Source organism: Metarhizium brunneum, chromosome 1 (assembly GCF_013426205.1).
Source record: "Metarhizium brunneum chromosome 1, complete sequence".
Taxonomy (NCBI): domain Eukaryota; kingdom Fungi; phylum Ascomycota; class Sordariomycetes; order Hypocreales; family Clavicipitaceae; genus Metarhizium; species Metarhizium brunneum.
In genome coordinates this window covers 1,054,877-1,077,146 of record NC_089422.1, presented here as the reverse complement: position 1 = coordinate 1,077,146, position 22,270 = coordinate 1,054,877, and the positions used below count along the sequence as shown (strand labels likewise).

The 22,270-nt window shown below is 53.3% G+C and overlaps 8 protein-coding genes across 8 annotated transcripts; 4 read left to right on the top strand and 4 right to left on the bottom strand.

Annotated features, from left to right (window-relative positions):
- Positions 1 to 3,234: 3,234 nt before the first annotated feature.
- G6M90_00g003250 (uncharacterized protein) lies at positions 3,235 to 6,463 on the top strand (the record flags this gene model as incomplete). Its single annotated transcript, XM_014686497.1, has 5 exons — positions 3,235 to 3,274; positions 3,454 to 5,264; positions 5,316 to 5,405; positions 5,455 to 5,749; positions 5,820 to 6,463. 5 exons carry the CDS (start codon positions 3,235 to 3,237, stop codon positions 6,461 to 6,463), a joined length of 2,880 nt encoding a protein of 959 aa, XP_014541983.1.
- Positions 6,464 to 6,709: 246 nt separating this feature from the next.
- Positions 6,710 to 8,448, bottom strand: APE1 (Vacuolar aminopeptidase 1; the record flags this gene model as incomplete). Its single annotated transcript, XM_014686496.1, has 2 exons — positions 6,710 to 7,984; positions 8,053 to 8,448. 2 exons carry the CDS (start codon positions 8,446 to 8,448, stop codon positions 6,710 to 6,712), a joined length of 1,671 nt encoding a protein of 556 aa, XP_014541982.1.
- Positions 8,449 to 9,265: 817 nt separating this feature from the next.
- On the bottom strand, positions 9,266 to 10,666 carry LIP6_0 (Lipase 6; the record flags this gene model as incomplete). The annotated part of the gene is made up of 1 exon (XM_014686495.1): positions 9,266 to 10,666. The coding sequence occupies one exon, from the start codon at positions 10,664 to 10,666 to the stop codon at positions 9,266 to 9,268; it is 1,401 nt and encodes a 466-aa protein (XP_014541981.1).
- Positions 10,667 to 11,556: 890 nt separating this feature from the next.
- Positions 11,557 to 12,191, bottom strand: G6M90_00g003220 (uncharacterized protein; the record flags this gene model as incomplete). Its single annotated transcript, XM_014686494.1, has 2 exons — positions 11,557 to 11,857; positions 12,181 to 12,191. 2 exons carry the CDS (start codon positions 12,189 to 12,191, stop codon positions 11,557 to 11,559), a joined length of 312 nt encoding a protein of 103 aa, XP_014541980.1.
- A 1,199-nt stretch (positions 12,192 to 13,390) lies between these two features.
- isp4_2 (Sexual differentiation process protein isp4) lies at positions 13,391 to 16,183 on the top strand (the record flags this gene model as incomplete). Its single annotated transcript, XM_066129545.1, has 7 exons — positions 13,391 to 13,490; positions 13,553 to 13,848; positions 13,913 to 14,187; positions 14,254 to 14,459; positions 14,529 to 14,785; positions 14,839 to 14,949; positions 15,488 to 16,183. 7 exons carry the CDS (start codon positions 13,391 to 13,393, stop codon positions 16,181 to 16,183), a joined length of 1,941 nt encoding a protein of 646 aa, XP_065985964.1.
- Positions 16,184 to 17,388: 1,205 nt separating this feature from the next.
- Positions 17,389 to 18,384, top strand: fc-sdr_0 (Short-chain dehydrogenase/reductase; the record flags this gene model as incomplete). Its single annotated transcript, XM_014686492.1, has 1 exon — positions 17,389 to 18,384. The coding sequence occupies one exon, from the start codon at positions 17,389 to 17,391 to the stop codon at positions 18,382 to 18,384; it is 996 nt and encodes a 331-aa protein (XP_014541978.1).
- A 488-nt stretch (positions 18,385 to 18,872) lies between these two features.
- On the top strand, positions 18,873 to 19,859 carry G6M90_00g003190 (uncharacterized protein; the record flags this gene model as incomplete). Its single annotated transcript, XM_014686491.1, has 1 exon — positions 18,873 to 19,859. The coding sequence occupies one exon, from the start codon at positions 18,873 to 18,875 to the stop codon at positions 19,857 to 19,859; it is 987 nt and encodes a 328-aa protein (XP_014541977.1).
- Positions 19,860 to 20,459: 600 nt separating this feature from the next.
- SAT17_0 (Taurine hydroxylase-like protein SAT17) lies at positions 20,460 to 21,934 on the bottom strand (the record flags this gene model as incomplete). The annotated part of the gene is made up of 4 exons (XM_066129544.1): positions 20,460 to 20,673; positions 20,734 to 21,042; positions 21,121 to 21,607; positions 21,670 to 21,934. The coding sequence occupies 4 exons, from the start codon at positions 21,932 to 21,934 to the stop codon at positions 20,460 to 20,462; spliced, it is 1,275 nt and encodes a 424-aa protein (XP_065985892.1).
- Positions 21,935 to 22,270: the final 336 nt, after the last annotated feature.

Below are 22,270 nucleotides of genomic sequence, written 5' to 3'. Positions count from 1 at the left end.
CCTTTTGCCCTTGTGCTACGCGGAGTGTGTAACTCAATGCCGCACGACAATGCACATTATCCCTGCCACGCTGATCTGCCATGCCATGCCATGTCATGCCATGTCATGCAACGAGAGCTGTACATACTGTGATGTAAAAGGGTAATCCGTAGTCAATCTTTGTCAGAATGGCAGGTTTCTCCCCCAAAAGTGAACTGGAAGTGTATACAAAAAAGCAATTAGGCAGCATGTAAGTCACAACACTGTGGTCAGCGCCCCTCCCGTTGATATGAATGTGAGGGGTGATGAAGACATGTATGTATGTACTTGAAACCCATCCTTGGAATAATGAACTGACGTAATTTCCAGCTCTCGAAGAAGTTGATCCGACATGCTATGTCGGGTTGCGTGTCCCCGGCAACATTGGCCTTAATGGAACTTGTATTTTGGGCTAAAAAAGATTTTACTTTCATTCACGAAAACAAGATCTGAAGAGAGTTGTCAGTATTCGTTTTTTAACCGCATCGCTTATATTATTGCCGTCCAGTATTGCTCTTGAGTTTGTGCCTCCCTTGCCCTGGTCGCCAACAACACAAAAAAATACGCATCTAGATCGGACTGCTTCCCGAAGCATTGGCTCCCGTTCTGCGGTGGTGAGAGTTACTTGGTGCTTGTTTGGGCTATTCATAAGAGCTTGTGGACGATTTTGTAGCAGCCCGAGTTTATGGCCCAGCCGAGTATCAGATGGACTTTGCCAACATCATGAAGCGTATTGGGTACGGAGTATTTCCTTGTCCCCCCACCCACATGAGTGGTGCTCAGTGTACAAGTTCGTCTGGTATCGATCTCTACGCGTTGTGCTCGGAGGAGCAACTGGGCCACGTCCCCATGGCCGTGTCGTGCGGCACACAAACACAGCGTGCCGTTAATCTCCGTCCCTTCTGCATTCAATACCCACCTTTCCCGTCTCTAAGAGTATCTGCACGGCGTTAGCATATCACTTTCTGGCAGCAATGTGGAGTGGTGAGCTGCATATCTGGTCGCCACCCTGGACGTCGTCTTGCATAAGGAGTACTACATCGGGGTAGAAGTCCATAACGGCCTGTGTGTGAGGAGACTCTCCTGCTGTTTCTGAAGTTTATGTTGCACACTGCCTCGGAGATTTAGAGTTTCAAATTGGGTAGAGGTCCAAACGCGCAGACGCGAAGAAGCGGTGAGTTGCCCATGATGTCTGGTTGGCTAACGATGACTTCGACGGTTCGACCGCTGCCGGCGAGGCTTCGACTTTCTTAGGTAGTCAGACTCGGCTGCTCATGTTAGCGGCGCCTGCTGGCGGAGGTCTTCATCACGAGAGTAGACACGATGCTGGGTGATGTGGTCCTGACCATTGAGAGAGGTTTGTGAACCGTTTGCAAACAAGATGTGCCACCTCGCAAGACTTGGTGCATGAACTAGGTCTGTTGACTGGATTTCCAGATGCCCTAACCTCTGGGCAGGGTTGAATTCAATTGTTACGCCGTAGGTATCAACAGATTAGGCAGTTCACTGGTCATGTGCCGCCGAATAAAGGCAGTGCAGTCGGCGACTTTAATTGTTGACAATGAATGAAGAGAGATCACGGCATCAACGGTTAAGCTGCGCCCTTCCAACCGAGTACATGTTCACGGTGACTAGTTTCAACGACGATGTGCCGATATAAACTTGGGGTTCAATTAGCCGCGTTGATTGATACTCAAAAGTCTTTTTTTTTCTTCGTTCTCATATAGGGTAATGTCTGAAACATGGCTCTGAGACGAACCCGCAGGACAAGTCTCACAAGTCTCACCTTTCTAGCCCTTTTTAATGCTGGTGGTTTCTCTGGTTACTGCATACAATTTCCATCTCACTCTATTGAGCTGGGCCTGGGCTGCACGTAATGTAGACACTTGGTAGGCTGGGGGTCGACTTTCAATATCGTGACGTACATCGGGCGTCAAGATGAGCAAGATGTGGGACGTGTACACGATGAACATGGCACTGATGGTAAAGCCTTGATGGGTCTCTGCAATGATAGGCTTCGAAATTACTAGTTGGCAATTATGAGAAATGAGTGCGGGTAGTTGGTGATGATGGTTTTGACATGGTGGTGGATTATTATATCAACAGATTCCCCCGGTGCAAGCGCTAGGATAGCTAGGGAAAGGGAAACGAACAAAAAAAAACGGCGGTTATGTTTGGAATGACAATACGTCACCAAACGGGTCTCAATGGTTTCGGACGTTGTTGAGTGCGGCGCGGTTCCAGTTGGCCCGTCCGACATGGTGAGAAAGGCCGGTACCAACTAACGTTACACTTTAGAGAACATTAATTAAGGTGGTGGGTGCATCACGCGACCTCGATCTCTCGCCCCAGCACCTCTCAATACTAAGTGGTGTGGCAGGCCAAAAACAACCAACGGCTGGATGGGTCTGGTACCGAAGACGATAGGACGGTTGGAGCGGGTGGAAACGGGCCAGGCAACGAGTGGCTGATGATGAGGCAAGATGGGCATCGCAACGCATCATGGATTATTATGCGACGGGGACGACTAGTGGACAAGGTGAAGACAAGACGGAAGAATCCGGCAACTTGCACCGGTTGACATGATGGCTACAACACGTCACTGCCTTCTTGTAGATGCCTTCACTGTCATTGTGCCCAATGCCCGACGACTGCCCCGTCCGTACCCCAGACGTTCAACATGAGTCCGCTTGATGCATGTGCGCGGCGGCTTGATGAGCCACATTTGGCAGATCAGTGGCGGCGCATATCCAAGACAAAGATTGAACCCCGGCGCCCCCGATTATTATATCCACCAGCAACCACCCGTATGGCCGTTTTAGCCAGTCAGGTGCAATCTGATTAGCCACTCGACCTCTTCAAAAGAGACTCCGGGTGCAAATTGGTGGGTCCATGTCTGAGATGGTCAGGGCACGTTGTGCAAATCTCGCCTCTGAGAGGTCTTGTTCCAACTTGTTCCATTTGCTCTTCAACATCGACATGCCAGTTCGTGGCCAAACTTTGACGACCATTCGCAACTTCACCAACTTCACACGTCTTGGCCAGCGTGGTCACTTGTCGCTCGCTCAGATATCTACCGGGGAAGGAGTACAATAGCGCCATCCTCCATCCCGTCGTTACCCAACATTTGGCCACTCCGGTCCTGCTTCTTCAACTTGAGCTCTCGCACATGCACCTGCATCAGTTGAAGGCTGCGCTGCAGCTGAACCGCCGGCCATGAAGTTCGCCAAGGAGCTCGAGAGAGATGCCGTCCCAGGTGAGTGTCAAGATTGAAATCTTCTTTTACATCGCTTGCGCGCGTGCCTTGCTGCTTCGAGGAGACGCTGCGTCTGCCCCGTCATGAATTGATACTGGCAACATTTGGGACTTTGTCTGTATAGAGGAACGAGACTATTGGCTGACTATTCCCCCCCTTCCCCTTGTTCTCGTTTCTAGAATGGCGCATCAAGTACCTCAACTATAAGGCCGGCAAGAAGTACGTTAAAGCCGTCTCACGAGCAATTAATAGAACACCGAAGACATCTGCGAACCGTACTCAGTCCTTGTTTCGGTCGAGCAACCATGGCCGAACAGCAATCCTGCCCACCTCTTCGTCTGGCCCACCTCCACGGGCTCCAAATCGAAGCAATGGATCTGCCACTCCTGGATCAAATCCCATCTCCATTGCTGCCCACGCGGACGAAGACGAGGCATTAAGAGGCGACGGCAACGACCTGCACTATGGGAGCTTTGTGCCGACGCCGCCGAAGCATAGCCCATTGAGGCAAAGCGAGGACAAGGCCAGTCGTGACTTTGCATTGCCGGCACCCGCCATCAGTGCCTCCGACTCCTTGGGACTCTTGAAACCGACCGCGGCGATAAAGGGTCGCAACACAGTTCCCACACAACGACGGGCTTCAACAGCCGAACCCGTGACTGCTACTAGGAACGACATAGTCGAACAGTCTTCCGCGGCACGGCGACAGTCAATAACTGGAGGTGCCCTGGCAGAGTCGCCATCACAATTACGGCGAATTCTTTCAAATGCATATGGCCCAATGAAACGGGATATGCCGTGGATGGATGGTGGGATCAACGAATTTGACCTGGTGCGAGAGAGGGAAAGAGAGTTCTATGCATTTTTAGACTCGGAACTGGAAAAGGTCGAGTCCTTTTACAAGCTCAAGGAGGACCAAGCTGGACAACGACTCGCTCTGTTACGAGAACAGCTTCATGAAATGCGCAACCGACGCATTCACGAAATAGCCTCGAATCGTGACAATGATCCTGACAATGGCCAATACACCGACGCCGAGAATTCCAAGGACAACCCCAATGGATGGGTTCAACCGCTGAAGGCTAAAATCTTCCCGCTGGGACCTAATTCCAAGGCGCTTCGGAATATGCCAAACACACCATACCTTCCAGCAAGCGCTTCAGCTGGTGATGCAACGAGAGACTACAGTAGGCGGCGGCAAAAGGAGGACGTGTCGTATAGAACGGCCAAGCGCAAGTTAAAATTGGCTTTGCAAGAATTCTACCGTGGGCTGGAACTCCTCAAGTCGTATGCACTTCTCAATCGGACTGCGTTTCGCAAGCTCAACAAGAAGTTTGACAAGGCTGTTAATGCCCGGCCGACGTTGCGCTACATGAATGAAAAGGTCAACACGGCCGGGTTTGTGAATAGTGACACCCTTGATGGGCACATCAAGGCAGTGGAAGACTTGTACGCCCGATACTTTGAACGCGGCAACCACAAACTTGCAGCCGGCAAGCTCAGAAGTCTTTCGAAGCGCTCAAGAAGTGAATCCGGAAGTTCATTTATCAACGGATTTCTCATTGGCACTGGCCTTATTTTCACCGTCGAGGGCTTGGTATCCGGCTCACAGCTGCTTTTCGACAGCGATGCCGACCTTCGAATCCAAACCAGCTACCTCTTGCAGCTATATGCGGGATACTTCCTCATGCTCTTCATGTTCTCCTTCTTTTGCATCAATTGTTTTATATGGACCAAAAACAAGATCAATTACCGGTTTATTTTCGAGTTTGACCAGCGAAGCGTGCTTGATTGGCGGCGACTTGCAGAGTTCCCGAGCTTCTTTTTACTACTATTGGGTATTTTTATGTGGATGAACTTTAGCCGATACGGTCCTGATTGGCTCTATATTTACTATCCTGTGATTTTGATTTCCATCACTGCCGCCATTATATTCTTCCCTGGACCGACGCTGTCTCACAAGAGCCGCTCATGGTTTGTCTATGCTCATGTAAGTTATGCAGCATCCAGCGCGACGGGATTTTGAGCTGACTCGTGGCAGTGGCGGCTTTTGCTAGCTGGTTTTTACCCCGTTGAATTCCGGGACTTCTTTCTCGGAGACATGTATTGTTCACTGACATACTCTATGGCCGTACGCGTCCCCGCTCCTACCCTGGAAATAATTACGCTAACAGGCGCAGAATATCGAACTATTCTTCTGTCTATACGCCAACAAATGGGACAATCCCTCGCAATGTAACTCGAATCATTCTCGGCTCTTAGGCTTCTTCATGGCACTGCCGCCCCTCTGGCGCTTGTTCCAATGCGTCCGCAGATACAAGGACACTTGCAATGTGTTTCCCCATCTTGTCAACGGCGGCAAGTACATAATGACCATTCTATCTACCGTGATGCTCTCCCTGTACCGTATCAACGGCACCCGCTCCAACCTAGCCCTCTACATAGCATTTTCCACCATTAATGGTATATACGTCTGTAAGTAACAACCTTGGGACCCCCCTTCCCCCCCTTTCCGCCAAAACTTTCTGTACTGAACCCAGCAAAGCTATATGGGATCTCTTCATGGACTTTTCCCTCCTGCAAACTGACGCACGGCACTTTGCGCTGCGCGACATCCTGGCCTTCAAACGCCGCTGGCCGTACTACTTCATCATGGTTGCCGACCCCGTGCTCCGTTTCGCGTGGATCTTCTACGCCATCTTCACCCACGACCTCCAGCACTCAACCCTGGTTGCCTTCGCCGTGTCCTTTGTCGAGATCGTCCGCCGCGGAATGTGGGCTCTTTTCCGCGTCGAAAACGAACACTGCGCCAACGTCTCCCAGTACAAGGCGTCCCGCGACGTCCCCCTCCCGTATCGCATCGAACCGCTCATGGACCGCGCCAGCGAGGAGATGTCTCCTGTATTGATGAGTGACGAGCCCAGGCACGACTTGGCGCAGTCGGGCAGCTCTACGGCCGTGGCGTCGACTCTGAGCGCGTTGCGCCGGCGCGCGGATACCGTTAGCGCGCGGTCGTTTTCCAAGATCCTTGCCGAGGCGCATAAGCAGGATTTCGTCAAGAGACGCAAGCCAGGTGAAGTAGTGGAGGATGAAGCCATTGAGCAAAGCGACGAAGAGGAAGATGAGGATGACGAGGATGACGAGGCAGAGGTAGCGAGCTTGCTGGAGGCAGGTGAGGCTCGAGGTTGACGAAGCGGGCGCCGTCATGTGGGTGTCATGTCATTTTTTCCCGTAGCATGAAAAAGCGCGCATGTAATATTCGCAAGTTTTATATTCTAGATAGCATGTCTAGCTTTATACTCTATGGCATGGTGTGCGCGATCCCGCCATCTTTATTACAAGAAATGCACTCACTCTTGGAACTCCTCATCTATGATACCATGATCTATGATACCAGTCTAGATACACAATGGGTGAAAAAAAAAGGAAGTCGCTTCAGGACCACTCCCCGTCGATTTGCTCCCACAAATCTAAGAATCCCTTGAAGAACTTGACGCCCAAACCTGGGTCCAGGGCTCCCGTCGTGGCGCGAACAGAATGCATGCTCAACTGGGCGAGCCCGGCGTCTGCAGCCCTGCAGCCCATGGCGCTGGACAAGGAAGGGCCGATGGTCCCACCGCTTCTCGAATCGTTGCGGATCTGGAAATCCTGGGTTTTGGCACCGATAATCTCGCCAACCCTTCGGAGTATGGCGGTCGACACGGCGTCTGTGGTCATGTTGCCGTTGGAGTCACCGCAGATGGCTATGCCGACGTTCAGCTGCGGCACGTGGTCGTCCAGGTAATTCTCCAAAAAGTTGGGGTTGCCGGCGTGGGTAACGTCCGCGGAGAGGAGGAACGACTTGGCGTACGTTTGGCCGAGGAGCCCGGGCCCGTAGGTGGACGGGTTGAGGGCCTCAACGGTGCGCTCAATGACAATGGGAAGGAAGTTGCTGCGGGCGCCCTGTCGAAGCAAGGAGCCGATTTCCTCGTCGTCGAAGAGCGCGACGAGCTTGATGTAGCTGTCGTCAGTGTTGGTGTCGGCGGCAAGGAGACCCGTCAGGGCGGCCCAGGAGCAGAGCTTGTCGTCGATTCGGCCGGCCGTGATGAACTCCCTGTCCATGCCCAATGTTTGCGCGGGCTGGCTGTCGTACAGCTCGAGCTCCCAGTTGAGGATGGAGGCGTAGCTGGTGATGCCGAGCTGCTTGGCGATGAGCTGCACGAGCCTGGGCGGCTGGGTGTTGACAAAGGCGCCCTCGGGGCCGAGAGGCTCGGCATCATGCTGGGACGAGCTCTGGAGGCCGATGACGGGGACGGCCTGCGTCTCCTTGTTGTTGTTGCCAAACATGCCCACGCCAAAGTGAGGCGCGAGGGTGGGAATCTTGGCAATCGGCCAGTCAAGCTTGACGAGCTTGGTGGACGTCTTGCCGGTTTCGGGGTCGCGAACCACGACACGGCCGCCGATGCTGAGGTCGCGATCCCACCAGGTCTGGTTGAGGCCGCCGGCGTACTGGGCCACGCCGAGCTGCACGTAGCCTGCTCTGCTGGGCCGGTTGCTGATGGGCTTGAGGCGCGCGGTGAGGGCGTCGATGTGTCCGCCGATCATGGCCACGCCGTTGCCGGGCTTGTAGGCAGCGCCGACGGTGAAGGCGATGATGGTGCTGCCGTTGCGGGTGACCCAGTACTTGCCTCCGGGGTGGACTTTGCCATTCCACGAGTCTCGCGCGGAGAGCTGCGATGTGTTAGCACTATTTCGGCGATGCCTCTTCACAACCTGGAGTTTGTTTGTGTCTGGCGTACCTCTTCAAAGCCGCTGTCACTCAACTTGCGCTTGAAGTAGTCGACGGTGTGGAACACGGTGGGATTTTCCTGCAGGAAGTCGCAGAATGGCTTGGTGAAGGCCTCGGGTTTGCATTGTGCGACTTGGCAGAGGCGGCAGGCCTGGTCTTGGGCAAGATGCCAGTTGACCTGGCCGATTTCGCTGGGTGTCAGCTTGGAGATGCAGCTTGCGCACGCGCGATTCTCGCGGGATGCGCGGCCGTCCATGTCGGCGAGGATGAAGTTCTTTGATTTGGGGGATGCGGTTGTTATCGTGGTGGTGACGGGAGCTGGAGCTGGAGCTGGAGCTGGCGCGGAAGGCTGGCGCAACGGCAGCACAGAAGACTGGGGGCTGGGCAGAGGCGTCCGTCTCGTCATTGTTCGCTATGAATAGCAGGAGGGTGCAATGAGTGTGGTGGGATTCGGGACAGCAGAGTCTGGTTAGCGGCAAGTGATGCGAATGGAGAAGGGGAAGGGAGTTGGGGGAGGAGAGGATAGTCCTGGACGGCGGTGACGACGATGGACAGCGATGTGACGAAGTGGGTCTGAGAGCGAGACTGGCACCTGGGCCTTGACCGATGTCTCATGGCGTTGCCGGGCGCCGTCGTCCCGAGTCCAGGTACCTGGGCGGTTCAATGTTGGCGCCCGGACTCTGGTCAACTAGGCGTCAACTGGTCAGGGTTGAAGTCCAGGCTCCATACCCGTAGCATTGAACCAATCCGGCATCAATCTTCTTGCTAATCAAGCCCAAGCCTTGGGTCCTTCCTCGATGGCGTCGGGCGGCCGTCGCCGTCGCCATCATCACCCACACCCTCAAGCGCTCTCTGTTGATCCACCTGCCTCTTGTGTCTGGTGCATGAACGTGAACGCGGGGACGATCAATAGATTGATCCCTGCAGCCCCGCGCGAAGCAACCACCAGACATCAATCGATGTTTCGATTTCCACCCTACGAACAGAACGCAACAGCATCATTTGTTTGGAACGCACTGTTTGTGAGCAATGTGCGCAAATCAGCGGGCTCTGCGGCCCTGTAAAGCATTTTCATCAAACTAGGTCATTATATACACAACACTGTCCCGTGGCGGGGGCTGTCCATCTGCCGCGTGCGCCTTCGCTCCCTCTCACCAGACGGCACAACATGGCCCATTCAACAAAGCAGATACGTACGTGCAATTCGTTCAGTAGCGCTAGGCTCAGTGCTTGCCCAGCGTCTTGATGTCTTTCAGGATATTGGCATCGTTCTTTCCCGCAATCGCCAGCACCTCGATCAGCCCTATCAGCAACGGCTCGAGCGCCACGCCCAGGGCAATGGGGTTCAGGGTGCTGCTGAGCTCCGTATTCCGCGAGCAGCCGCCGGGGACCGTGCCGGCAAAGGCGTCCTTGACGAACTGCAGGGCGTCGAGGATGGCGACAACCTCGGTGGTGACGTGCCCGCCGTTGGCAAACGTGGTGAACTTGACGCTGGCGCCGTAGCCGCACCACGCGTCGACCAGGGTAGAGGCGTTTGCGTACGGGACAACCTCGTCGTTGCTGGCGTGGTAGACGAACACGGGCGCCGTGGGCGTCTCGTTTTTGTAAACGCCCATGGTGTTTCGCTGCAGGACCGCCACGACGTCCGGGTGGTACAGGAGGCCGGGGCCGAGGCTCTGGATGCTGGTGGACAGCACCGACTGCTCCGGGAAGGCGATGAGGTTGGCGACGGCGCAGTTGGTGTTGGCGAACTTGAGGATGTCCCGGCCGCGTGGCGTGACGATGCTCTCGACGAGGGGGCCCAGCTGCGCGCCGTACGCGCTTGGCTTCGTCAGGCCGTCGATGGCGGCGGGCAGGAAGCCGCTAAACAGGGTATTGTCAATGAATGTCAGAATGCCCGTGAGGTTGGCTGGAGTGCCGCCTTGCACCCAGCCCTTCATGGCCAGCTCCGGGGCGTACGTTGGCTGGAGGGAGGCCGCCCAGCCAGTTGCGATGGCGCCGCCAGAGTACCCGACGCCGACAATCATGGGGGTGGACGTGGAGAAGTGCAGTGTGTTTTTGAAATTCACCACGGCTCGCATGCCGTCTAGGACACCCATCCCCTCGAGTCGGCCGGGGCTGAAGGCCGCATCGGGCCCTTCATAGTCTGGTGACGCCACGATGTAGCCGGAGAGCAGATAGGTTTGTAATAGGAGAAACTCGGCTGATGAAATCAGGTCAACCTGCAGGGCACCTAGTTGGTAGTTGTAGCTGGGGTTGCAAATGGAGGCCGAGCTGTCGTATGCCGTGTGGAACGAGACGAAGCGGTCCTTCTTGGGGAAGAGAGGCTTAAAGATTGTCGTCACTGTGGCAATGGGCGAGCCGTCAATGGCTGTTGTGCGATAGAGGAGTTGCCATGTTTCAACTGGGTCTGGGATGAGTCCGAAAAAGGACGATATAACAAGGCGTTGGCGTAGAATAGTGCCGGGCGCTTTGGATTCAAAGCCCGCAGGCGGCTTATAGAAGGAATCTATGCTTGGGGGAAGAGCTCGTGGCTGGTTCAACGCCCGACTTGAGACGAGAGGGAGGCTGACGGAGACTAAGCCCAGGAAGCGCAACAGCGAAATCAGGAGGATGCGGAACATGGTGACGGCGGCTGCTGTGAGAGATGATCAGAACGCCAATAAAGGTTCGTTTAAGATACAAGGTTTGTTGAATGGGCTTGGCTGAAAGAGCAAGACGTTATTTGGGGTCCACGGGGGCAGACCATGAAACAAGACATTCCAAAGAGGACACAAGATTAATATATCTATACTACATGTGTAGATGATTCCCCGCTCTCTGTATGAAGCGTTCCTTGCTTGGGTGTCGTCGACTATGGCCTCGGCTCCTCGTCACTCGAAAACCTGTGAAGCTCTGCTCTGTAGCGTCTGAAATGCCATTGCGATTCTCGTACCTGGACACTGCGGTTACATCTTGAGTCAAGGCAAGGGATGGTGCCAGCCTAGGGTCTTGAACAGTACAACCCTGTGTGGCCAGTTGTCTTGGAAAGGCAGGCGATGGTCGACGTCGACCAAGGCCGGCGCTGGAACATGACTGTGTAGCTGAGAATACATTGTCGTCCCCGTGATCCGCTACTGCAGCTTTGGTGTGCTTCTATCCCGTTTTGCAACCCACTAGTCGACTAGTTTGGGGAGAGCGTAGAACGTGTCCGAGCGACAGGTGGAACCAGGAACGGCTGGGGAAGAAGAACCTGGAGAAGCAAATCCGGGGACGAAATCCGGGGACGAAATCCTGGGGAAGAAATCCTGGGGAATATCGCCAACCGAGGCTGGGGAATGGTGATGCACATGATTGTCTGCCTGTCAAGTGGTTAGACAGACCAACATAGTCGTTTCGTCGTATGCTCACCAAGCTAGCAGGGACAGGGGCCATGATGAACGTCTAATCCCATCACAATCTCCCCTTTCCCATTCCGAAGCCTCTAGTCCCCTGTAGGCTAACATTCAATAACGTTGAAAACTCGTCGGAGAAGTCAGCTCCCCAGCGCCCGAGTCTCCCCAGCTTCGCCTGTGGGTGATTCGTCTTCACATGCTCGATGGCCAGTTGTGTCGCCCGTGACCCAAACGCCATTCCTAGATAGCGACGAGAAATCATAAAGCCCCATGTAGAGTGCAGTGCCATTCTTCCGGGCCCAGATGGACATGATGAGAAATCCAATGTACGTGTCTTGGGCGTCGATGCCCCGCACCCATGCGTCCTCAGAGTCGTGTGCTTCGCAGAGGGACTTGAGCTTGTTGTAACGTTTGCTTGTAGGGACGGCAGGGTCTTGCGGCCTGTATTTTATTAGCCGAGGGCCATGACTGCGGATTTGTGTATGGGCATAGAGGCGGCCGTTTGGCGAGCATCCTGTGCCGCCTGTTGTTGGAGAATACGGACAGTCATCTTCGTTCGGGGAGAAAGAGACGGCGTAGGGAGATGCTAAAGCATGGTTTTATATTGAAGTCGTTCATTTCCAAGGCTGAATTTGAGAGCGCGCCGAATGCTGAACGTCAACAGCCCATTTTTGGTTGTCCTCAAATATGGCAACTCATTGCAAAGGAAGTCAGTGACGAGGAAAGATGAACAAGGATGGTCAATTCCCTCCACCATTACTCACAGTCGAGCCATTTGGACTGAGAAGTGATATACACAACCGGGAGTCAGCAAGATTACGTTGTGTAATTTATTGACACGTCTTGGGCGGCATTGGGGGGCTTCCCGTGCGCCACTGGCGTCTGGGGCCGCGATGCTTTTGTATCGACCGGACGGAACACAGACGACGTCGTCTTCAACCTGCGAAACTCGCCATTACTGCCGTTAAGCTTTTCGCGGCCCGAGCATCAAATTGAATTAAATTAAGGTTGACTGCCGCTGTAACAAACCATGGCCTTGCCTTGCCATTCCATTCCATTTCCATGCCAGCGGACCTGCAGTTGGAGCTTTACGCAGCAACTCAGCTCAACTCTGGGTTGGAACTTGGGCTTCTCGAACGCACAATCGTCGTGAACCCCGACGTAACGCCGCGTAGATTGCCCAATCTGCCCACTCAGCCGCTCTGTCCCGAACATACCATGCTGTAGCTGCAGCTTGATCCAAATAGTCTGTTCCGAACAGTGTGATGCTGCACGATACCGTCTCGGAAACTTCCCGAGGGTTTTTTTTCTCGTCGGAGCGAAATGCACCACACACATGAGAGAAACTCCATTAGCCAAAGAGAGCCCGCACAAAAAGTCCCTGCTGGTCTAGATGGTAGAGGACGGTTGTGTCTTTTGGCCGTGATGCCTGCAGGTCCGTAGATTTCTACACCAAGATTCAGGATACACGGTGTACAACAGCATTTGCAACGGAGATAACCAGTTCCATTCGCTCCTCATAAGCCTGGAATCATCCGATACGATTTGGTCATGGTGTTATTTCCAACCTGTTCCCGTACTATTTGCCACTTTGGGTATCCACCGAGAGATATCCAGCATCCAGATCAAGGCTATCATCTCTTGGCGTTTTCGGGTTTTGTGACGATCGTCTCCAGCACCAATTGCAGTTGCATTCTGCGTCTTTTGCCTTGCTGGTTATGTAAAATTTCTCCACCGTTCACGGCTAATCGGCAGCAGAAAGAATGCAACACCATGCTGCAATTTCGCTCCCAACGGTGGCTATGCTTCACGGTCCACTTGCAGTGTCCACCCTGCCAGCCGGAGTGGAACGAGCCATATGCTTACTTTGCAGTTGTTTCTTCTGTAATAAAAGATGGGAAATCTCATCTTATCTGATCATCAGATTGCCTTCTTGGACATGTCGAAAGACCAAGATTCTTGTACGGCATCGCCATGCCAGACCTCAACATGAATCCCAAAGCCATCGATACTTTGACTGTCGATGCATCACAAGATAACCAAGATACCGAGAAACACTCGAAACAACTCGACGGCAAGTGGGGCAGCTGAGCTGTTCTTGTTCCTCTGACGGAAGAATACTGACTTGTTTCAAAGACCATGCATCGGATAGCGATGTTCTCTCGGCCGCCGGTGTCGACATGAGTGGCGATGACCCGAATCTACCTTGTCTCACGTTGAGGATGTGGTTTATCGGTATAGGCTTTTGCATCATCGGTAGTGGCGTAAATACCCTCTACACCTTCCGGTTCCCATCCGTCTCCTTGTCTCAATCGGCGATCCAGTTCTTGGCCTATCCCGTAGGCAAAGCCTGGGAGCTCGTGGTGCCAGACTGGGGTGTCACAGTATTTGGCACACGCCACAGTTTGAACCCGTGTCGGTTTAATCACAAGGTAAGCGCCCGATAGTATATACCGCACGATAGACATTAAAAGACCCGCTGAGCAAGTATTCCAGGAGAATATCTTGATCTATATTCTTGCCAACTTGAGCTATATGACGCGTCTTAGTGCCGATGTTTTGACTGAACAACGAGTATTTTACGGACTCGAGGCAGGTTGGGGCTTTGAGTTGATGATCACACTGGCAACCATTCTGTTTGGCTTTGGCTTTGCTGGTCTCGCCCGTTCACTCGTCGTAGAGCCGCGTGAGTTGGTCTGGCCTGGGGTTTTAGGCAATACTGCTCTCAACGCCGCCCTTCATGGAGGGAATAGCAAACAAAACGTTTCGAGGTAGGTCGGCTAAAGTGACACAAGTGAATACCAGGAAACCCGAGGCTGACAGTCCGTGTCGTCTAGTCACGCCCATACTTGGAGGTCGACGCGTTACAAATTCTTTCTGTGGACGTTTGCTGCTGGGTTTATTTGGTATTGGTTTCCCGACCTGATCTTTCCTGCTCTTGGCTATTTCACTTGGATCTGCTGGATTGCGCCAAAGAACGCAGTTGTCAACCAAGTTTTTGGTATGAAGAGTGGAATGGGGCTGCTCCCTTTTACCTTTGACTGTAAGCACTGGCATTTGGACCCTTGTTCGGTAGCAGAGCTCTATCAAGGGCACTAACATGCCAGAATAGGGAGCCAAATCTCGTATATCGGCTCGCCTCTCATTGTCCCAACCTGGGTGATCTTCAATATCCTTGCTGCTGTCGTTTTCTGGATATGGATCATAACCCCGGCCTTATATTACTCCAACACGTGGCTATCAGCTTACCTCCCTTTGCAAAGCAATTCAATATTCGACAACACCGCCAAGGTGTACAATGTATCAAGGGTGATAAATGCGAAGAATGGCTTCACCTTTGATGAGGCCAAATTTGCTGCCTACTCAGACGTACGTGCTGCCTTCAATTATAGCAAAACTGAACTGACTTACACCACATATAGATCCGATTGCCCGTAACATATGCGCTGAACAAGTTTGGTCTTGCTTTTGCAACATTTGCGTCTCTTTTCACATGGCTATTTCTTGAAAAGCGACATGAAATTGGCAGCCTTGTGCGGCAAGTCCGGGAAGCAAAATTATGGCCTAAGCGAGACTCTGATACACATGAAAACACTGCCGAGCAAGACTTGTCTTCGCATTATTCACAAGCACCTTTGTGGTGGTACGGCGCTGCCACTCTTCTCGGATTATTTTTTGCCATGTTTTCTTGTGAATACTACGCCGTACAACTCCGTTGGTACGGCGCGATTCTAGCTTTTGTAATATCCGGTGTTTTTTTCATCCCGGTGCGTGATTTGATTGCATTGAAATGCATTTCTGGGAACCCAAAGCTGACGGAAAAAAAAACAGATTGCTTGGGTATTCGCAACCACAAATACAAAAATTAGCATTGAGCTCTTCTGCCGCCTGGTTGCTGGATATGTTTGGGAAGGGAAAGTCCTTGCTAACATCTGGTTTTTTTCCCTTGGGTCCATATCCACCACCAAAGGTCTTGCCTTTGCGCAGGATCTTAAGCTCGGGATTTACTGTAATGCAAGTATCGCTATACCTCGTTCGATTCTTGATCAAAGCAGCTGACAAAAAGAGCAGATTCCCCCGCGCCACCTGTTCCTCGTGCAGGCGGTGGGCTTGGTTGTTGGTACTGTTTCCCAAGTCGCGGTGCTGAACTGGGCTCTCAACCATATACCAAATATTTGCACCTCCAAAGCGGCCAATGGATTCACTTGTCCATTCTCTCGCACTCATTTCAATACCAGTATGGTATGGGGGGCCGTTGGGCCTCGCAAGTTTTTTGCCCCTGGAGCGTCGTATCGGCCACTTCTTTGGTTCTTCCTGCTTGGATTTCTTCTACCAATTGCTGTATACGGCCTGCGACGTGTGTTTCCCAACGCAAAATGGTTGCGTCGCGTACATGTGCCACTATTTCTCGGCGGGATGGGATACATTCCGCCAGCCTCAGGCACGAACTATGGGTCTTGGGTTGTAGTGGGACTCCTTTTTGGCCTCTTGGTAAAAAAGAATTACAAGACCTGGTGGAATAAGTATAACTTTGTGCTTAGTGCATCGCTGGACTGCTCGACGGCCATCGCAGGCATCTTGATCTTCTTTGCAGTGATATATACGGGGGCATCGAAAGACTTCTCATGGTGGGGTACGACGGTGCATACGGTAAGGCGATCCCTGGAATTGAGACTCGAAGCTTTGATGCTGACCAAAGGCAAGAACACGTGTGACTGGAAGTCATGTCGATACCTGACGCTTGCGAAGGGGGCCAAAATGCCGTGAGATCGGTGGCAGGTAGCTTCACCAGGAAAGTAAAGCAGTGTTGAGACAAGTGCTACGGTATTTGAGACTTTCGAGTATAAGTGCTGGGATTCGCCAGAGCTAGGGGTGATATTAGTATCAGGACTGTAATGCGTAATAAAACACTGCCAGCTGACCTTGCTTGTTTGCTCAGCCGCTCCTCGAGCTGAAGGGGCAAGAATGCCATGCCTCGCGTGGACTGTGTGATGTTTCGTTGAGGCAACTGCCGATCGAGACTGCTCCGCATAGACAGTGAGACACTATCACCCGGGCTTAAGTGGCGTGTTACAGCCGAATCGCCAAGAGCCACTCAGTACAGCCTGGCAACTCGAAGCGAGTCTGTTCACGCCCACTTTAGAGATCAAGCGGCGCACTCTGGTCTGTGTGGACGGGACAGGGGAAAGCGACCTGGCACGGCCCGGTCAATGCTGACCTTGTACGTACTTCGTCGCACGAAGTCAGGGTGTGTTTCGTAGATTGTACGGAAGATGGAGTAGAGAATTGATGATGGAGGAGCTGCCTTGTGAGGAGGAGCAGAGAACTGCCAGGTGAGCGAGCCCCAGAGTGACGGCAGGTTGAAGACTTGACATGACCAAGTAATGCGTGTACATACATGTAGCTACCGAGGTACTTTTACGCATTGTCTGAGACCAGATCATTGTGATGCCTATTGTTATGCCTACAATAGGAAAGAACTGACCCAGAGCCCTTGCCACGGGACCCGCACAGGCAGCAAAATGCGCTGTGTAACCTTGATGGTCAGTGCTTTTTTTTTGTGATTTGCCATCAATTGATCGAGATGTCCGATTTCACGCAGTAACACCATTGCACGGACCAAGAAAGCCATTGGCAGCATTGATGTGAAATCCTCAAGTGCTTGCTATAGTCCCAGACTCCCAGGCCTGTGGTCATCAGTTCACCATCCCGTCCAATAGTCCCAGCGCCATGTTTGTGTCTCACCACACTTTGAGATCTAGTGCGACCAGACTGTATGTACTGTATAGTCCCAGCAACAGCGCGACTGCCATTCTTCAGACTGCCCGTGGGCAGCTGGCATCCTATCTCAACAACTTCATCCGTCCAATTCTACATCCATCTTCAGGTCACCGTTTTGCATTGTGGCCAAAGCAAATCTTTCTCAACGGCCATATCAAGTCCTCATCATCCCGGACCACTCGCGCACAGCCATGGCCCAACTATTCTGGGGTGCCTTTGCCCAGTCGTTCTTCATCCCAAAGCCAGTTCTTACAGAAGATAACCTGCCTGACCAAAGTGGCAAAGTACATATAGTAACGGGAGGGTATGCTGGCATTGGGAAGGAGCTGAGCACTATTCTCTATCAGCATAATGCCGTCATTTATATTGCTGGAAGAAATGAGGAAAAGGCAACGACTGCCATTGAAGAAATCAAGGCGCAAAACCCAGACTCCAGGGGCAGACTTGAATTCTTATCGCTAGATCTCTCTGACTTGACCACTATCAAGCCAGCCTTGGAGGAATTCTCTGCACGAGAGAAGCGACTCGACGTACTGGTCAACAACGCTGGAGTCATGATGTGCTCCAAGGATGCCAAGGGGACGCAAGGCCATGAGCTTCAACTGGCTACCAACTGCTTAGGGCCATTTCTCTTCACCAAGGGTCTCGTTCCCATCTTGAAAGAGACGGCTCTCGCCAGCCCACCAGGCTCAGTGCGCGTCATCTGGGCCAGCTCCATCACCGCCAATCTGCTGTCACCGGCCGGCGGCGTCAAGCTTGGTGAGGACGATGCACCACAGACTTCTTCATCGCAGTCCACGAATTATGGCCAATCCAAAGCCGCCAATAACTTCTACGCCGCCGAGTTCAGTAGGCGACATGAAGCGGATGGTATTTTGAGCCTCGCCTTCAACCCAGGGAACCTTGCGACCGAGCTGTGCCGCCATCTTGGGCCTGTCGAATTATTGACCGCCAAGATAGTTAGCCACCCATCTCGTCTCGGTGCATACACAGAACTATATGCCGGTTGGAGCCCTGATATCAAGATGGAGGATGGTGGCATGTTTGTGATTCCGTGGGGTAGACGGGGCAACGACATTCTACGAAACGATTTGCGAGAGGCAATCGAGGAGTCTGAAACCAATGAGAAGTCTATACCTAGACGACTTTGGGAATGGAGTGACAGGGAAACTGCGCAGTACGCGTAGGTGCGACTATTCCGTTGGAGGAATACAACATGCCGGCGACAACTGGTTGCCAGCACCTTATTTGCAAACAGGCTTGACCAGAGTTGTAATGTTCAAATCCAATCATTGATAACTAATACCCTCATGCCACCAACCACGCCTAATATTTTTGACTTTGGTTTAAACGAATCCAATCAACTCAACACCCAGCTGAATGTGCGTAATCGCAATGGATCTCAAGCCATCACGTACAGTTTAGTCCTGCCAGCCTGTGGAGTACTATATCCGTAAACCCCGAGAAACCCAACATTCGCACCGGGCAGGGATACCAAACTGCTTCGACGTGCCCAGGTCTGCACATGGCGCGCACTGAGCCCAGTCACATGTCACCCAATATGCTCAGTTTCATACCTACTTGACATTTAAATACCAGCCATGCCCGGCCACGAGCGTTTCAGTCAAACGATTTCACAAACACAATTGTTCTACTGCCCTCGGTCAAAGCTGCCATGTCAAAAGGCATATTCACCCACGCACTCGGCGGTAGGGCCTCCAAGCTCCAAGCCAGTACGACACCATGTCCCATACGGATTTACAGCCCAGTTTCGCTCCCGTCGCCGCATCGACCCATTGATCTAAAGCTCCGGGTAACAAGTCCCGCCACGGGGCTCAATCTCCCAATCATCCTGCTTTCCCATGGACACGGCCCCAGCAACTGGCTTTCGTCGCTACACGGGTACGGCCCTCTGGCCGAATACTACGCTGCCGATGGGTTCGTGGTCTTGCAGCCCACGCACCTCAGTTCCCGATCGCTGAGCTTGGAAAAACCTCCCCAGGGGGACGAATTGTACTGGACCTCCCGCACTGAAGACATGTCGCAGATCCTCAACCAGCTCGACATGATAGAAGCCACGGTCCCGGAATTAAAAGGCCGTCTGGACAGGGATAAGGTCGCCGTGGTTGGCCACTCGTTCGGGGGCATGACGGCGTCGATGCTCCTCGGCGCGACCAACACCGATCCACGAACTGCCTCCAAGGTCGACGCCTTTGACGCCCGTATCAAAGCGGGCGTCGTCATTGGCGGGCCTGGGAACGGCGGAGGTGACTTGTCAGAGGGGGCAAAGGCGCGTCTGCCGTTTTACGGGCCGGATTTCAGCACCATGCGCACAAGGGCATTGGTGGTGGCGGGAGATGGAGATTTGAGTCCTCACTTTACCGTGCGCGACGAGACGTGGCACATGGACCCGTATGCCTTCAGCCCCGGGCCAAAGGACGTGTTCATCATGACGGGGGTCAAACACACCTTTGGTGGTATCAGTGGGTGGGATGTAGCTGAGACGCAGGAGGGTGCGGCAAGGAGCCCCGAGATATTGGGGGTTGTGCAGAAGGTGACGTCGGCGTGGCTCCGGGGCGCCCTCTACGGGGATAAATCCTGGGACGCTGTTCGGGAGACTGTACAAGACTTGGGGTTGGGGACCGTACAGTCAAAGGGTTAGGGTTATAACGTGTAACATGATGTAGTGGCTCTGAGTGTAGGCACATATGGATTCTGAAGTCAAGGCTTCACGGCAATTTCAAGAAGGGCAGATACAGGTTCGAGCGAAACTACTTTAAAAGACTTTTACCAAGATTAATTTGTGTAAATACATGTGATGAGCATGCGCACTAGTTGGTTGGGCTTGACTTGGGATAATTTATGAGAGACCCGCCACGTCGGTTATATCGACGTCAGTGTCAACTGGTTGGACTAAATCAGGCGTGAGCCCGCCGTGCAGTTTACAATCCGACACCGAGACCCGCTTGTGATTGATGATAATCGGCCCATAGGATTGTGCATAGATCTTGTAGATTGCTTTGATTAGAGCACGTTTATCATGTAGCCAGTCTCCCTGGTGAAGTTCAATAACGAACGCAGACGTCTACGCGTGCTCACAGGATCCGGTCAACTTGTCAGGGTGTCATGATTCATCACAGACAGTTCATGAAAACAAAAGACCGCAGGTACTACCACCTTCCATCACAAGAGTGCTAGATCATTTCAATAAGCAGAATGAGATGTCGGCATAATTACATGGTATACCAAAACACGGCTACACTTAAGCACTTATAGCAACGGCCACAGACGACAATGGCAGCGCGTCCTGCTTGGCCTTTACACCAGAAGAAGCCGACCGGATCGACGGCTCCAGAGGAAACACTTGCTTCTCAGGAGTCACATTGCCATACACCCTGTCCCACCTGCTCTGCAGCGCAGCAGGCGTGTCCCAGTGCAGTTCCTCGTCTCTCAACCACAGGCGGATAAGGTGGCGTCTGCATACTAGAGTCAGGACGAGTTCATGTTTTTCTTTTCAGTGAGAACAGGACACCTACTGTTTTTCCAGAGAGTCGCGGAAGCCTCCCCTGGCATGGAAAATACTCAAATTATTGACGAATTGAATGTCGCCGGGGCGAAACTCGAGAGCCAGCGCGTGCTTCTCGGCCGTGAAGTGCACCGCATCAAGCGCTTCGGCCTGCGCCTCCGTGATGGCCGGGATGTCCGCACTCCGCGGCAGCCCCCAGTAGCCCGTGAACGACCGCCGGGCATACTGGATAATGACGCGCTCGGGGCCCTTCTCCCCGGCGGGCTGGTGGTACAGGAGCGGCCGGGGCGTGTATCCCGGGGGGCCAGTCTTGCCGAATCTGCAGCGCGTGAGAAACTCTGAGGATTGATCTGCCCTGACATGTCCGCAGTAGAAGGGGCAAGGGGGAACAACATACTCATCGACATCCCAGGGCTCGGCCAGCGTCCGGATCAGATCGGGCCTCGTGGCAGCCAGCTCGTTGTACACGGTCCAGCTGCTGGACAGGAAGCTCTCGCCGCCCTCGTCCGCGGCGGCCAGGGCAAACAGGGCAATCACATCGCCTGCGTCGGTGTGGAACACCTGCTTCTCGGTCGTGTACGCGGGCGACCCGATGTTCTTTGCGTCTGCGTGGGTAGACAGGTCCTTGACGTGCGCGAGGACGACGTCGGCCGGGCGGCCGTTGTGCTCGTGGTCCTGCCGCCCGCGGATGGTGGCCACGTGGGAGGCGATGCCTGCGTAGATGATGACGTTTTCTTCCCTGCTGTACTTGTCGATTGGAATGCCTCGGACGACCTTGAACCCGTGGCCGTTGTGCACGTCGGCGGAAATGGACCGCAGACGGGGATGGAGTTTGGGCAGAGGAAAGGTGAGTTGGCTGATCTCGCCGAGCGACTTGTTCTGGCCTGCTTTGCGTCAGAGAACGCACACGGGTCTTTTGTTTTTGCTACCAGACTTGAGCTCTTACTCTTGAAGTAATCCAGGGCCTCTTGAATCTCCTCCAGCTCAGACTGGTTCAACTCGTAGGACCAGTCGTACTGGTCGGTGACGGTGGCCCCGGTCCATGCCAAGCTGGACTCTAGCTTTTGCGGAAACCCGTCGGGGAGAGTGCCATTGATTTTCTCGGTCTCTTGGCGTCTCTTGATGCGCTCTTGGTATGTGTCCCAGTTCGGCGTGTACGCAATGTCAGGCTGTCCCGGAGGACCTGTTCTGTTGGCCGCCGCCGTCGCCATTTCCCGCGATGCGTCGACGGTATTGTACAGTGTCAAGTGTAATCCGCAGCAATGATTTGCAGCGCGCAAAGACGATGTTTTTTTTTTTTCACGGCGCGCGCCCGTTGGAGATGGATAGAACTTAATAGTGTCCAGATCGTCCATCCACACGTCTCCAATGGCGAGATGCGATGGTGCAATGTCGCAACTGATCGTCGACGCGGCTTCGTGGCCGCATCCACCAATAACCGGCTCTTCCAGACTTGGCTGCATGTCACCATGGTGGCATGACATGGCACCTTGGACCTGGTTGTAGACACAGTTGAGTCCAGAAGAGTCCTGGATATGAAACGGGCA